Source organism: Carya illinoinensis, chromosome 6 (assembly GCF_018687715.1).
Source record: "Carya illinoinensis cultivar Pawnee chromosome 6, C.illinoinensisPawnee_v1, whole genome shotgun sequence".
Lineage (NCBI taxonomy): Eukaryota > Viridiplantae > Streptophyta > Magnoliopsida > Fagales > Juglandaceae > Carya > Carya illinoinensis.
The window spans coordinates 23,127,142-23,142,252 of NC_056757.1; the positions used below are offsets into that span (position 1 = coordinate 23,127,142).

At 37.2% G+C, this 15,111-nt stretch overlaps 3 protein-coding genes across 7 annotated transcripts; 1 reads left to right on the plus strand and 2 right to left on the minus strand.

Moving 5' to 3' along the window:
• Positions 1-725: 725 nt before the first annotated feature.
• Positions 726-1,862, minus strand: LOC122313381 (NDR1/HIN1-like protein 26). Its single transcript, XM_043128331.1, has one exon. It carries the CDS (start codon positions 1,860-1,862, stop codon positions 936-938), a length of 927 nt encoding a protein of 308 aa, XP_042984265.1. The 3' UTR covers positions 726-935.
• Positions 1,863-1,971: 109 nt separating this feature from the next.
• LOC122313380 (coilin-like) lies at positions 1,972-11,833 on the minus strand. Of its 5 annotated transcripts, none has more exons than XM_043128326.1 (13): positions 11,441-11,833; positions 10,765-10,829; positions 10,394-10,639; positions 9,099-9,332; positions 8,900-8,969; positions 7,745-7,822; positions 7,380-7,551; positions 5,412-5,443; positions 3,954-4,151; positions 3,632-3,703; positions 3,425-3,550; positions 2,563-2,740; positions 1,972-2,483 (listed from the first exon to the last, which is right to left on the minus strand). In XM_043128326.1, the coding sequence occupies exons 1-13, from the start codon at positions 11,627-11,629 to the stop codon at positions 2,290-2,292; spliced, it is 1,854 nt and encodes a 617-aa protein (XP_042984260.1). In that variant the 5' UTR covers positions 11,630-11,833; the 3' UTR covers positions 1,972-2,289. The 5 variants fall into 5 exon arrangements, with proteins under 5 accessions (XP_042984260.1, XP_042984259.1, XP_042984262.1 ...); XM_043128325.1 differs by having other exon boundaries at positions 5,412-5,452; XM_043128328.1 differs by having other exon boundaries at positions 5,412-5,452; positions 10,418-10,639; positions 11,441-11,832.
• A 2,412-nt stretch (positions 11,834-14,245) lies between these two features.
• LOC122312683 lies at positions 14,246-14,983 on the plus strand. Its single transcript, XM_043127344.1, has one exon. It carries the CDS (start codon positions 14,246-14,248, stop codon positions 14,981-14,983), a length of 738 nt encoding a protein of 245 aa, XP_042983278.1.
• Positions 14,984-15,111: the final 128 nt, after the last annotated feature.

Consider the following 15,111-nt stretch of genomic DNA (forward strand, 5'->3'; position numbering starts at 1 on the left):
GTAGACAGATGCGGATGGTAACCCAGCCCAAGCAAGTACACAATCAACTTCAGTTTATAAGTAGATCTCATTATTAAGAAAAAAAAAATATTTTTTTTTGAACTTTCATCAAAATTGGACCATAAATGATCCTTCAGAGTCTGATGGAAGTAATGAGGAAAAAAAAAAGGACAAAAAGTCAATTTTATTTTCTCTCTCACGATACCTCTCTCTTATCACGCACATATCTATTGTTCTAACTTCTTTCTTTTTTAGGAAAAAAAAAATTAAAAAAAAAATGAAGCCCTTTCTGTTTGAGAAAACACAATTATCATCTTTATTTTTTATTGTGTCACATGGGTTCCCTCGCATAGAGGGGCCGCTCAACAAGGAAAAATGCTTGATGCACAAAATAAATTACAAAAAACTTGATTCGTAAGTTATAAAGTAGATATAACATACCATATCAAGTTATGAGTTTGTAAGGTATTTTTTTTATTATTCTCTTTGTAGACGTAGCAGTTATCGCCATCAAAATGTACAATATTAATGTCCAAAATTTAAACTCCAATTTTATTAAGCCATGAAATGAATATTAGCATTTTAAGTTTGATCGACTAGATACTAAGATTGTTGGAAATATCAGATGGGGAATGCAAGGAAAATATAGTGACATGTTTAGTGTCAGAATTGGAAGATCCCTAAAGTAGTAACTGAGGATAACACAGAGTTGGGCAGACAGAAGATTTAAGGATAAATTAGGTAATAGAAAGCTTAATACCAGGCCGTAACCCAATTGATGAAAAGGTATTAGGTGCACGACAATTTTACAAAAATATCAAAACTTAATATCACTGATCAAAACAAGAAAAACAATGGAGAACAACACACACTGCTTATAAACTCGAGTACCCTGACGTGGGTTTGCGTCCCATTAATCCAATATGCATCCTCGATTAATGTTTTGTTTTGCATTTTCTTTTGATCAAAACTCCATCAGGAGGACCAGCAGTAAGAATAGTGCATTGACCATGCAACCAATAAGAGTACCTTAAGACGCTTCCCAGATTAGATCGTGCTCTAAAAATTCCCTTGACTTGAAGCATGACCCCATTGCTTTCAATCTGCTTTTGAAGCCTTGAACTTTCTGCTTGTGGAAGCCGGACCTGACTAGTCACCATATGAATATATGCAAACTTGGACTCGGCCTTGGCCGCAGAGAAGGGTTCAATGTATTGGGTAGAAATAAGTGTGGTTTCATAGTATAGATTGATATACATGTAACTATAGTCGATACGTACTTTCTTGTTCGGATTTGTGAAGTTCACGAGCAGAGTAACATCAGCATTGAGCAGATGGCCCATGTCAAGATAGGCTGCATTTAATGTGACACTAGAAATATCAAAACCAGGGCTTCGTGGACGAAAAACAAGGTAGATTATCAAGACAATGAGGCCTCCTACAATTATGACAACCCAGAGAATTGCACAAAAGACTGCACCAAACCATTCTAATAGTTTGGTTCGGCGTTCACGTGGTATCCGGGGGCCTTGTGAATATTCACCCTGTTGCTGTGGCCGAGTCGGCAGACCCGGCTGCTGATGTGATGGCCGTGAGGATTGTCCGTCCACATGTTGATGGGGATACGGAAGTTTCTCTTTATCATGTGGTTCTATCTCTGAAATTTTGGTCGGTCTGCCTCGAGGCTGGGAATTTGGGTCATGAGGCAGTTGTGGTCTGTAAAAGTGAGGGTTGCTTTCAGGTCGCTGCCAAGACATGGTTGTGGATATGTGATGGGCAATGAATGGAGCAAGACAAGAATAACAAGAAATGATTGATTTGTTGTTATTGGACGCTAAGGGGGAAGGAGAGGATAACTTCATCAGAACTTAAAGGATTATTCGTGTATAGGCAAAGAATCAGACACCAAGCCAAGTATCGGAGACAAAGTTATCTTAGAGACTAGAGACGATACCTTTTCTTTCCTAGAGGTGGTGGGAAAAGAGAATATTTTACTGATATTTACTTGCCTTATCCACTTTTGTTTTGTACACACTCTAGATCAATACCATAGTCGCACTCAATTGACTGGGCCAACTCAGGCCTCACAAAGCCTGAGAAAGATGGAGACCAATGCAAAGTTCTCTCCGACTAACGGTAAAACTGAACACTTTTATATCAAAGCCCTTAGCCTTCCATAGCCCATAAATACACAAAACTAATACCATATTCTTTTACTTTCTACCAAAATTGCTGAATCTCGTTGACAGGAAACAGCAGATGCTTGTGTCCTAATGCCAGCAGCATTTCTCATTGTCCATTTTGCGCTCTTAAAGGAGCATTTGTCACTGTTGGGCCCAGCGCACTGCTCCTGGAGGCCGTATAGGACCACGCACTCTTGCCAGAAGTCTCTTCCTTACTCCAACCACCCTGCTGAGAGAGCTGAGCCTTCTTTGCATTTAAAGCCTGACTGATTTCATCCCATGCATCTACTTCTCCATTTCCTGCAAAGATACAAACCAAAATGAGAGCTTTCCATGCAAGTACCTAAATGCTCGAATGATAACAACCTACAGGAGGTACCTAGAGCAAGGGTAGGGGTTCGGGAAGGGGTCTCTTTGTTGTTATTGCCGACCCTGACACCTGATACAGGGGTTCGATTACCCAAAAAAAGTTCATTATACTCACCAGTGACTGTTTTTGTTGTACCCAAGTTGCCATGCTTCACAATGCGGACGTCAATAAGCATTGAATAACTTATCTGTGAAAGAGCTTCAATTGTCAGCTTTTGCAAACAAGAATAATCACCATTTTCTTGCTTAATTAAAATTCTTCAGTTATGTAACCGAACCAAGAATCCCAATTACCAAGATTGAGCCATATATACAAGTACAAAACAAAACAAAAAAGTAAAGCCTTGGATAATTACCAGAACATTGTACTGGTCAAGTCTAAATATTGTATAAAATATATATATATATATATATATATATTTATCAAAAAAATATATATTGTATAGAAAATGTCAGGACTAGGAGATAACCAATCAGCCGAGCAATTCAACTGCTAAACAATGTAATAGAGAAGTAGTTATAATCAGAACTTCTGATTTTTCAACTTCAACTTAAGGCCAGATCAACTCAAGTTGAATGGCTAGAACAGTAGATTGAAGCATACAAAAAGCACTAGCCTCAATCAATTTAATGACCTATAAAATGAGAATGGTTTAAGTCTGTCATCCTCCAACCTACTGCTTAAAATGAAGCTTATATTTCTAAATTCATGAAATATAGAAGATTTTGAATTTGCCCTCAGTGCCTGTTGGGGTTCAAGTCACCTGAACACGTAATTCACCTGAACATGTAAATTCGTAATTCACCTTCATGCTTGTCAAAAATGAAGGGGGGCACAATTAAACTAACATTAAACTGAATAGCCTGAGCACCTTTAAAGACCCATTTTCCCCATAAAGGGATGTATCTGTTATCTTCTCAAAATCAATTGGATATTCTGGAACTGTTACCAGCATAATCCTATTGGATTTAGGGACATAGCGTGATATCTTCCCTACCTGCAGGTGAAAGAATATGCCAGATTATATCCATGTTCTAATCGACTGACAACAATTATTTAATAGCAGAAAGAGTCATACTCGCAAGGAAGAAACCTCAGGGGTCCATGACGATGATAACTCAATCAAACGATATGCAACTACATCACCTTCCTGCAATATACTAAAAACACAATGCTTCTTATCCATAAAAAGAGAGAGAAACTTCAAGGTTGGATGAGGCACAATAACATGTTTTCCGCAGAAAAAATCCACATATCTAAGGGAAGCTTAATCAGTAAATGGATCTAAAAATAGAAAGCACACATTCCCCACCCTACTCTCTCTCTCTCTCTCTCTCTCTCTCTCTCTCTCAATAAAGACCCATGCAAGCAAGTACAATTGAAGTATAGAAGAAACAAACCTTAGGCGAGCTAGTATAAGGCTTAAGCTTATCCAAATCCACAGGATTGTCTCCAGTTGCTGCTTCTCCAGCAGCTTGCTTTTCAGAAATCTTTTGATTTAAACTCGCATGATCATTCCTTTTGTAAGAAGCAACTTTCTTGGTGCCCCATTTTTTACCCTTCTTTTTGCTAGTCATTCCATTCCACCGCAAGAGCTCCTGAAGAATGATCCAAGACAATTATATGTCATTAATGATTCAAATATTAGATAAAACTCTGCAATATTGGAGCCAGAAACACCATGTGAATAATAGGCCCCGTTTGGTTTCATAGATGGTCTCAACCTGTCTCATCTCAACATCCAAACACTATTCAAATACAAACACTTTTCAATTTCAAATTTTCAACTTTTTCATCTAATCATTACAATTTCTTAAACTTCTAAACAAACAAAAAATCAACTTTTTCAAATCTCAAAACAAAAATAATATTAAAAAATTATATTCTAACAATATTTTAACTTTATAATATTTTTATTTAACTTTTTCTCTCTTTTTCCAAAACCCCAAAAAATATCTAAGCTCAAACCATTTCACTATTATTTATAAACTACCTCACTATTATTTACAAAATTTCTCATCTCATCTCATCTGTATAACTAAATAAGGCCTAAAGACAAAAGGTCAAGAACTCAAGATATGGAGTAATTTCTGACAGGTTCCTGTCACTTTATTAGGCAAGAAAGAGACCATGGAAAAATTTCAATATATATTATAATTAAAACAAAAACATTGACTAAATGACCCTAGCCATGTAATTGTCTCACTTCGTGAAATCATCTATGTAACTTTGCCACTCCAAAAAGAAGCAAAGTCCACGTTGCCTTACAACCATCATGTTTTTATGAATTTCTGGGTCTTTGTATATCTTACAGGCACTGTAATGTCAATAAAAAATCCACTCATTGTGCTGAGGTACAAAGTCAAAAACCAGCATGCCACTTTAAGGCATCATACGAGTGTGAAATTTTTGGACTATCATGTAATAACCTATTTCATTCCAAATATAAGTATCTTTGGAGCTGTCCTTGTATATAGGCATAACTCACCCAAAACGTTTTCAGGACATTTCAAATTAAAATAATTAAGGACATACCTTAACTAAATAACATTTACGATTTTTGTAATGTCGCACACCCCTATCGCTCTCACCCATACAGTTTGAAATTTGAAATAGCAGCTTTGCAAGTAAAATTATCTCTGACCAAAGAACAAAAATTCTCCCCCTCCAACACCCCCACCCCCGGAAAAAAATTAAAATAAAATAATGCCAAGGCATATCTACAAAAAAAAAAAAATGAACCATGAAGAGATGGAATAATTTAATTTTAACAGGGGCTCAACAAGAAAGCATATCAAAAGGTAGGGCAGCAGTAGAAATGACAAGCAGTATAAAATTAGAAACACAATAGGACATACCATTTGACTTTCATTTTTCTTGACAGCCTGATCTGCATACACTAGAACAGAAACAATATCAGATGCTTTGCACTAACCTGGACTTTATTTACTAATGCAGTAGGATGTGACATTTAAAGTGTAACATCCAGACCCAAATTTTATAGGCTTTATAAGTTTGGACCATGGGCCCAATTTTGTTAAAGCTAGAAGGAAGATTATTTTAGTGGGCCCATTAGTCCGTATGTATTATTTGAGGATCTATTACCGATGAGATAGATTGGATATGAAATTATGGACCTAGATTCAAAATGGAGTAGGTTCAGCCCATTGGGCCCAGATATGGGTGGATAAGCCCAAGTATTTTCTAGCCAAAGCCCAATGATTTTTTGCCGTTAAGTTTGTGATAATTAGAAACCAGCTCTTTTTGGATAAGTTAGAACTAGATTAGGTGACAAGAAACACTCTAGATGAAAGCTATCCACACTTAGGTAGTTATAGAAGAATTCTTGCACCAATAGGAGTCTGTTACAGCCTGCTAGGACTCTTTTGAGATAGAATTTGAGCTGTTCCAGATCTGGAGAAGTAGGCATCAGCCCCATTTATGACTTCTAAATGGATCCAAAGAATAGCAACATATTTCCCCTAGAACACCAAGCCATTAGGATTCTTAGAACCCCTTTTCAAAACAAACTGAGTTAAATTCCTATAGCCCTATTAGTAGGTGTTCCAGGTCTCATTAAAAGGACTGTATAACCTGAATACTAGAAAAAGCTGTGAGTCTGGAAAGTTTTTATAGCCATCCCATGTGTGTTCTTCAAGAAAACCAATCCCTTCAAGAAGACCAATCCCTAACCCTAGATAGCTGCAGCAAATACCAATCAGCCTTGTTTTCTTGAGGTCCTTACTTTATTTTTTAAAGAAAACCCTAGGAAAGTTGCTGCAATTCCAGGATATTTAAAAGCCAGCCTCACCCTATCAAGTCCAACCCCTTTTTCAGCAACTTCAAGCAGGTGATTATTGACACGTTTGTTATCACTAGAAGCAAATAGGTAAGTAGCATAATCATACCCCTGCGTGCATGGTAAACGATGTTTTTAAAATATTATGTTACGTATCATTGAAAGCCCCTTTTTACGCACCAAGTTATGATAAAAGTGATTTTGAATGTCATGTTATTATGTTTCATTTATGATTACAATGAGCTATATCATTATGGGTTCTACATGCTTCATGATAAGAAAGATAAAAGAGCTTTACGAATGGCCATAAGAGATGCATGGTACCAATAAATTTATGGGTGGATGTGCAAGTGTGGTCCACCATAGTATGTTATGATGAGTTAAGTAGTTCTCCTTGTGGCAACTGGCAGTGGAACAGGTGCACATCCCTGCACACCGCCCCAGGGGGGTGGGGAGGGGGGAGGGGGGTGTGTGGTTAAGGTGTGCTGGCCAAGAAAGAAAGGGAAAGACAAGTTTAATGAGTTATGCATACTACATGTTACATGTTTATATTAGTAAAGTTGCACACTTTTCAAGAAAACTATATGTTTACTGTAAAACGTACTACTTATTTTGCATTTGATTCATTTTAATTGTTGTTTGTTTTTTATGTTTCTAAAATATTCAGGTAAAGAAGATAGTGTTGACCTGTTGACGGCCAGGCAACGATCATGTGTTAGGGATTTTCAGACTTGGTTAATACATCTATTTTTCACAAAAGGATCAGTTTTAAATTTTCTTGCTATGGGATAATATTTTTATGTTTTTTTTTTTTTGGGGGGGGAAGTTATATTCGATAAATTGGGTATTTTTAATATGTTGGGTCTCTTTACCGTGCACAGTTACGAAAGTACATAACACTCCTAACCTATGGGAAGGGGATGTTACCTAAACTCTCTGAAATGAAATGCCAGAAAAATACAGATATCCACCTCAGTTGACAAAGACACACACACACACACACACACACACACACATGCACACAGACCTTTACCAAGACGCTCAAATCGAATGTGTCCAGGTCTAATTACAACTGGGACAACCTCATCCTCTCTATCATCATTTTCATCCGGTTCATGATGTTCTTCAAAGACTTTCTGATCATCCTTGACAGGTGACTGCTCATCGTCCTTTGTGAGCATTTGCCCCTGATGAAGTAGCTATAGAATCAATTATGATATACAGAGAAGTTACAAATGAATTATCTAATACAAATATCCAATACTGGCTAATGATTCCAACCCTTGAATCACTGCATTTATCGGCTTCCCATTCAGATCAAACATGCCCAAACTTGCACAAATCATAAAAACAACTTTTTACATGTAATCACTATTTCTACAACCCAGGTACCTTTTTCTTCTCAATATTGACTTGTTCCCTCAACCACAGCCTTTTTGCCTTTTTACGCCGAGCACTTCTACTAGGGAACTGACCAAAATAAAAGAAGGTTTTGCAAGATAAGAGCTTAGATTTGACCTTTTTGATACATAATAAGACTTCACTAAAAGGTGCATCATGAGTTAACTGATTTAAGATCATTGTAATATAAAGCCTACCAAAAGGTAAGAATTATAATTTCAAGTTCCTAGCATCATATGGTTCCTTGCATTGGGTATAGCGGCACAGTTTTGGGCTCATGGATTAGGCCATTCCATATCCTTAACTACAGGAGATGGATTTCAATGGCTAAAATGGATTTCTACTATGGTGCTGCTACATATTTTCGTATTTCTTCTTATTTTGTTAAGTAACCTTCTAAAAGTTTGACTTTCTCACTGTAGAATTATAATATAATTGGGAATAACCACACATCCAGTATGAATATCACAACCCAAAGAGGAAGACACGTACTAGCAGCAAACTACATTCCATAGAGAAAATGACTAAGAGCAAAAGGATAGATCTTTTTCACTTGAAGGATAGTATAAAAGCTTTGTGAGGTAGAAATTTCTGATCAGATCAAACAAATCCCTACTAAATTGGCAGCAAAATAAATAAATGAAATGCAACCAACATTCACCTTGAATTAGGGATGGAAACCTAATGGCTTACTTGTGTTTTCCCACCTTACCTAACCATCAATGGAGCAGGTTTAAGAAGTCTAATTACATCTATATACCCCTTTGATTATTCTCATCCCTGCTTTGTTGCCTCATTCTCATTGCCACCTATGTAACTATGGCAAAAGTATGATTTGCACATGAAAAAATTGACCTAAGTACTACTGAAAAAAAAAAAAAAAAGACTTAATTACTGCTATATGCAAAATTTTTTTTTATATCCGTAGGTGTTCGGGCCAACTTGCACACACCTCAACTAATCCCATGGGGCCATGAAGTTAACGGCCACATAAACCTCCAATGGCCCTGAGGGGACTCGAACTAGTGACCATTAGGGAGCAAACCCAAGACTTGACCAACTGAGCTACCCCTCAAGGTTAAATATCAAAAAATATTAAAGATAATTGGAAGCAAACTACATATGCAAACGATGTTCTTCAACCACCTTTTTGGATTCACCAGGCTTACAGGATACTGCAACACTTCCTCCACTGTTTTCTTGAAGCTGGCAGAATCTAAGCAGATATGTAGGAGAGAGCATGAGAGATTAATTGAAGCAACTATATGCAGGTATTGCAATAAAATCTAAGATTTTCTTCCTTTTTGCATTCCATCACACTTCATTTGTCATTAATACAAAATACCTCTTTGCACTAGGTGCAGATTTGGCAATGTCATTACTTCTATCATCACTTTCGAGGGCACTCAATTTATCCTGCTCACCAGGTAATTTCAATAACTTATTCTGTTTGAGACTCTTTTTTGGGACAACTACACGATGATGAATGCTTTGAGTCTCCTCAGCACAGACATCTTTCTGATCAACTTCAGCAAGAACTGGACATTTTACAGTAGTAGCAACCTTATTTTTCTTCCTCCTGTGATTTAGAAATAAAATAATGAGATACAAACCTGGACATTGCTTATGAATATCTCAAAAAATCTTCACTACTTATCAAAAAATAATGAATATCCCAAAAACCATGCACAAACATGAACGGCAAGAAACAAATACCTTAAACATAAAGGATGGAACTTTTGGAAAAATTAAAAGAACTACATACTTAGGAAGGAAATAAAAGGATACACGTAACTTTCAAAACCATAAGAAAATAAATTTCACAGTCCAAACAACCTGTGAAAGGGAACAGTCAGAGCAAAACTATTTGTATTGAACAAATCGATGCAATATATAAAGATCATACTCATGATTTTAATCCGGTCCATGATAAAGCACACAAGATCAGATAAAAACCAACATCTAAATCCATCTTCATAACATTGCTCCCAGTGGATTTCTGCAAATCAGATGAGATTCTAAATTAGATTGTTAACACATTTATACTTAATACTGAACGGGTTACTACTAAGATTGACATCTATTACGCTGTTACAATAACCACATGTCATTCAAAAGGGTGATCTAATAGGGGCTTATGACTTTGTTTGGATTGCAGATTTTCAATAAATTTTCTGAAATAACTGAGAAATTTTTTTAAATGTTTTTCTTTTTTCGGGAGTTCTGTGAAACTGATGGCCCCAGTGGAAAAATATTTATATTTTGAAAATACTTGAAAAAAAATTTAATGTCCTGTGTTTTATTGGATTTTTGTATAAAAAAATGTGTATTCATGGAAACAGAGGAAGATTATTTTTCCTCTAAGAAATGAAAAAAAAAAAATTGGTATTTAAAAGACTTATATTGCATGAGCAAAAAAATTTCTAAGAATTTCTGAAAAAGTTTTTAATCCAAGCATAGCCAGGAAAGGAGAAAAAACAAAAACAAAACAAAACAAAAAAACAAAAAAAAAAAACAAAAAACAAAAATAAATACAAAAAAGAACAAAAACAAAAACACAAAAAAACAAGCCAATATCTTGAAGTGTCATGTCAGGGTTATTTTAAACCACAGCACAGGCAGCAAGATAACGATTAATACACAAATGGGATGTGCCAAATATACTTTGAGCTCTGAAGTTTCTTTGATGCCTTTCTTTTCCTGGAAACCTTGTATTCGTGTACACTCGCATGATTTTCATCATGTTCCTTTTCAAATCCCTCATTTGACAAAAGTTTCACACCTTTAAGCACAGGTTGCTTCTCCACATTCTCCTCTACCTCAAGAGAGTCAAACCCCTCACCTGCCTGAATGGTATTCACTACTGCATCCCCCTTCCTTTTCACACTGTTTAGAAGAAAGAAAAAATACCCAAAGTAAGACTAACACCATACACAAGGACATCAGTAAATGTTAAGGCAAAAATAAAGGGGAAAAAAACAAACAGCAAAAGGTTCCAGTAATAGACCGACCAGACGATATCTCTATCCTTCAAAATGCATGTTGACTCAAAAGACGGTAATACAAAGCCATCCATCTGGAAGAAAGATCACGATAGTGTAAATTGAGAGTATCAAAGAACGGAAAGGCAGAAAAGGCGACAAAAGGCAATAACAAAAACCGAGTTCCAGTATTGAACATGTTCATGTTTAGCATTGTATTGTTCTCAATTATGCACAGGTGAGGCAGTATAGCACAAATAACGCAAGTAATAGCAAGCACTTTCTTTCACGACATTAATTCCCCCATTAGTTACACAAAAACTGACAATAGCTACAAAGTATTATTATTGCAGTGCTTTTACTGGTTACCGAGAAAATTAAGGGAAAGAAAAAAACAGCCAAACACAAAAATACGATACCAAACAATAAAATCTCGTAAGTGAGACTCAGTCAGGGTACAGCATTTCCAATTTTTATATAGAAAATCAACAATTAAGTTTCATGAACTAAACGACACCAAAAAAGAAATCCTCAGACTTTTTCATTCTTTCTGGGTTTCCTGAACTTTCTCCCAATAAAAATATTTTCATAATGAACTTTTCGAGAAGAAAAAATTAAAATTAGCGGCATGACATTGTTTTGAGCTGGAAATTAGGGCACAGAGAAAGAAGTAGAGAGAGAGAGAGAGAGAGTGTGTGTGTCTTACGGAGAGGATGAGGCCACTGGGGCAAGAGTCGTGGAGGTCGAATGCACGAAGGAGATAGGCGGCGAGGTCGGAGATGGTCTTCATTTCCGGTTTGAGGAGAAGCCAACTTCGCCTGAGTCCCTCCTTCAACTGTGATTTGTTCATAACGTTCCGGTGCTCGAAATCCAAACGAACCCTCAAGCTCTCCATCGAAGCACACCGAGAGCGATTAAGCGTGCAAGTGAAATAGAAAGGGCGCAGATTTGAGAGCAGTGTAGTGTACTGCAGCAAGTGCAGGCCAGTCAGGGCTTCCTCGGTTCCTTAAACCCGCAGTGAGTGGGTTTCCGTTTCCCATAGCAACTGTCGGGGTGGCAATTCGTAATCATGTCGCGTGAAGTAACGGGTATTTAATTAATAACATTTCTGTTCGTCATCTTCACCTCCTTTATAAATATAGAGTAATACTACACAATATCTTACACCACACATTTTATATATTAAAATATTATTTTTTATTTTTTATATTTTTTATTTCATTTTATTCTTATTAAACTAATTAAATTATTTTATTTATCATTCACACACTACATATTTATTATAGAAAAAATAAAAATAAAATAAAATAAATATGATGTGTGAAGTGTGAAGATAACAAGAAGAATTTTCTATAAATATATATATATTTTACATTTTTTAAATTAATTAAATTTTTTTATTCATTATCCCATATATCATATATTTAATAAAAAAATAAAAAATTATATATGATATACGGTGTAATAAGAATGATAAGTAAAATTTTTCCTAACTATATAAATTAATGTCAACTCTACCCGTGAAGCTCAGTAGATCAAATTTGTAAATTCTAACTGATGAAACAATGATTTGACACAACATTCAGAATGGCGGGCTCCTTCTCTCTCTACTCTGGGAGTATGAGCATGTAAGGTGTTTGTTTCTTTATTTCTGATACAAAGAATTCGTCTCTCAGTGCACACTGAGAGCTTAATCCTTCAGTTCAAGCTTCATAGCTTTATGCAGTTATTTTAATCAAGATAGTTACTAGAGTTTTGGTCATGTGGTTTAGAAGGGCAGTTCCAATTTACACAGAATTCAAAAGAAGAACACACTAGTACAAGCAATCACAAGCATGGGGGAAGAAGATCTCACAAAACTATGGGAAGGCCTCAACCTCAAGGCAAATGAAGAAGAATTAATCAAGCTATCATCAGATGAAGCATTACGGGCAGCTGCAAAAAGAGGAGCAAATTGTCTAATGGCAATGGTCATCAGTGAAAGAAGTTTTAACAAAAAAGCTTTTCATACAACAATGCAGCAAGTGTGGAAAGTAGAAGCAGACATGTCCTTCACTGAAATAGGAGAAAAAAGTTTTATTATGGAATTCAAAAGTGCAACTGACAAAAGGAAAATCCTCCAAGGGAGACCATGGAAATTTGACAGAAGCCTTATAGCCATTCAAGATGTAGATAGTAACCTTCCCCCGAATGGAGTCAGCTTTACTCATGAGCCCTTCTGGGTTCAACTACACAATCTACCTTTAGTTGGGATGAATGAGAAATATGGCAACCAGAATACCTCTGGTATTGGAAATGTACTAAGAGTTGAAGTTGACAGGGAAGGACATGGTTGGGGGAGGTGCTTGAGAGTGCAGGTGGAAGTGGACCTCACAAAACCACTAGCCCGGGGAAGATGGATCCAAGCTGGGGAGAAAAAGGTCTAGGTAGCTTTCAAATATGAAAGATTACCGAGTTTTTGCTTTACATGTGGGGTTATAAAACACCAGGCGAGAGGGTGCCAAAACCAGAGGTATGGGAATCAATTTCAACCTGACCTCCCTACACAATATGGTGCTTGGCTACGAGCTGCTCCATCCAAGTTTCATACCATGACAACCAAGCATTACAGAGGAGGTTTTGCATCTCCTAGCCCAGAAGACAAGCAATAGCAGCCAACCAATGCCAAAGAGAACGAAGAGAACAGTAACAAGAGGGCAGGCAGCAGGCAAGACACTAGGGAACCATCTCAGGAAAAGGCTATGGAGCTAGAACCAGAGCTCCTAGTTTCAATGCATACCCTGACAGAAGGATTACCAAGTCAGAAGGGAAGTCAAAGGGGGTTACAAACCAGGTGATAATTTACATACAGTGAATCCTAACAACTCCTATCTTATATCTAAGAATAGTACTTCTAAGGCTAATCTGCATATAGGGTTGAAACCAACAACCCCCCTAAATTAAATATGTCAAGATATGGACATGGATCATGTGCCACTCAAAATAGAATTAGAGTAGAAAAGGGACCACCCAAACTTGCCAAAAAAAGCCAAAGCCCCCCAACAAGTGAAAATCCTTCCTCAACCTAAACCTGCCCTAATCCCAATTAACACAAGAAAGGCAAGTTGGAAAAGAAAAGCCAGGGAACTACCCCCACAAACCCCAATGAGGCTACTGGACCATTCAAACTCTAAGGTGGAGGCTGCTATGCAGTCCCACCAAACCCCATGAATTGCCTTAGTTGGAACTGTCGAGGGCTTGGGAACCCTTAACAGTTCGAGAACTTCACCACTTGGTGAAGGATAAGACCCCGGACTTTGTCTTCCTCATGGAAACAAAGTGCAACAGAAACTCACTTGGAGATGTACTACTAATGGACTATTCACTATAAAAGGTGCTTACCACTTACCAACTGAAATCCAACAAAGAGAAAAAGGACAGGCAAGCAATGCTCAACAGGATAGAACATGGAGGAAACTGTGGAAGCTAGCGGTCCCAAATGTAGAAAAGCTTTTTCTATGGAAGGCTTGCAATGATCTCCTGCCCACAAGAAATAAATCTTTTTAAGAAGAAAGTTATTGATGATCCAAACTGCCCGATATGTCTACAGCAGGTAGAAAGCATTGAACATGTCATCTGGGAATGTGAGGCAGCAAGAGATGTATGGGGACTATACTCTAGGCAGCTACAAAAGAGGAGCATAAGGAATCAATCTTTTAGAGAACTGGTAACCAATCTCATGGAGGTTCTAAATAAAGAGATGCTTACTGAAATGGCAGTAGTAGCATGGAGACTATGCAAGAGAAGAAATGAAGCTATCTTTCAAAAGGTTTTCACCAGCCCCTCGATCTTATGGAGACAAATTCATCAAAAATTACAAGACCTCAGTCTCCTGAACCACAAACCTCCACATTCAAGCTCCTCAAATGTCATGGCCAACTCAATGGACCAGTGGAAAGCACCCCTTATTGATCACTACAAAATCAATTGGGACGCTGCCATTGACCACAAGAATTGTCGAGTGGGCATTGGCACAATCATAAGAAACTGGGAAGGTCAAGTCATGGGGACCATGAAGATGAACAGGCCCCTTTATCCTGATCCTTACCTTGCAGAATCATATGCAGCTTTGCAAGCTACTTTACTGGGCGTTAACATGGGACTTAGGAAAATAATTCTGGAAGGAGATGCTCTCAAAGTTGTCAAAGAGATAAATGGAGACAATGAGAATTGGGGACAGGCTGGGATGATCATCTCAGAGGTAAAGTAGACCCTATCCAGATTCACAAGCTGGCAAGTGATACACACTAAACGATCCTCTAACCAGGAGGCCCATTGCTTAGCTAGAAAAGCTCTTGAAATTGATAATGTTATTGTGGAACTTGAATAGTTTCCAAT

What these genes read in the sequence shown, in the direction of transcription:
- LOC122313381 (XM_043128331.1), bottom strand. Translation starts at nt 1,862, where the DNA reads ATGAAGTTATCCTCTCCTTCCCCCTTAGCGTCCAATAACAACAAATCA.
- LOC122313380 (XM_043128325.1), bottom strand. Translation starts at nt 11,629, where the DNA reads ATGGAGAGCTTGAGGGTTCGTTTGGATTTCGAGCACCGGAACGTTATG. An exon ending in TCTGCACCTAGTGCAAAGAG is followed by an intron (nt 8,970 to 9,098) that starts GTATTTTGTATT and finishes ATATCTGCTTAG; the next exon opens with ATTCTGCCAGCTTCAAGAAA. An exon ending in ATTTGAGCGTCTTGGTAAAG is followed by an intron (nt 5,453 to 7,379) that starts GTCTGTGTGCAT and finishes TTTCTGTTCTAG; the next exon opens with TGTATGCAGATCAGGCTGTC.
- LOC122312683 (XM_043127344.1), top strand. Translation starts at nt 14,246, where the DNA reads ATGATCTCCTGCCCACAAGAAATAAATCTTTTTAAGAAGAAAGTTATT.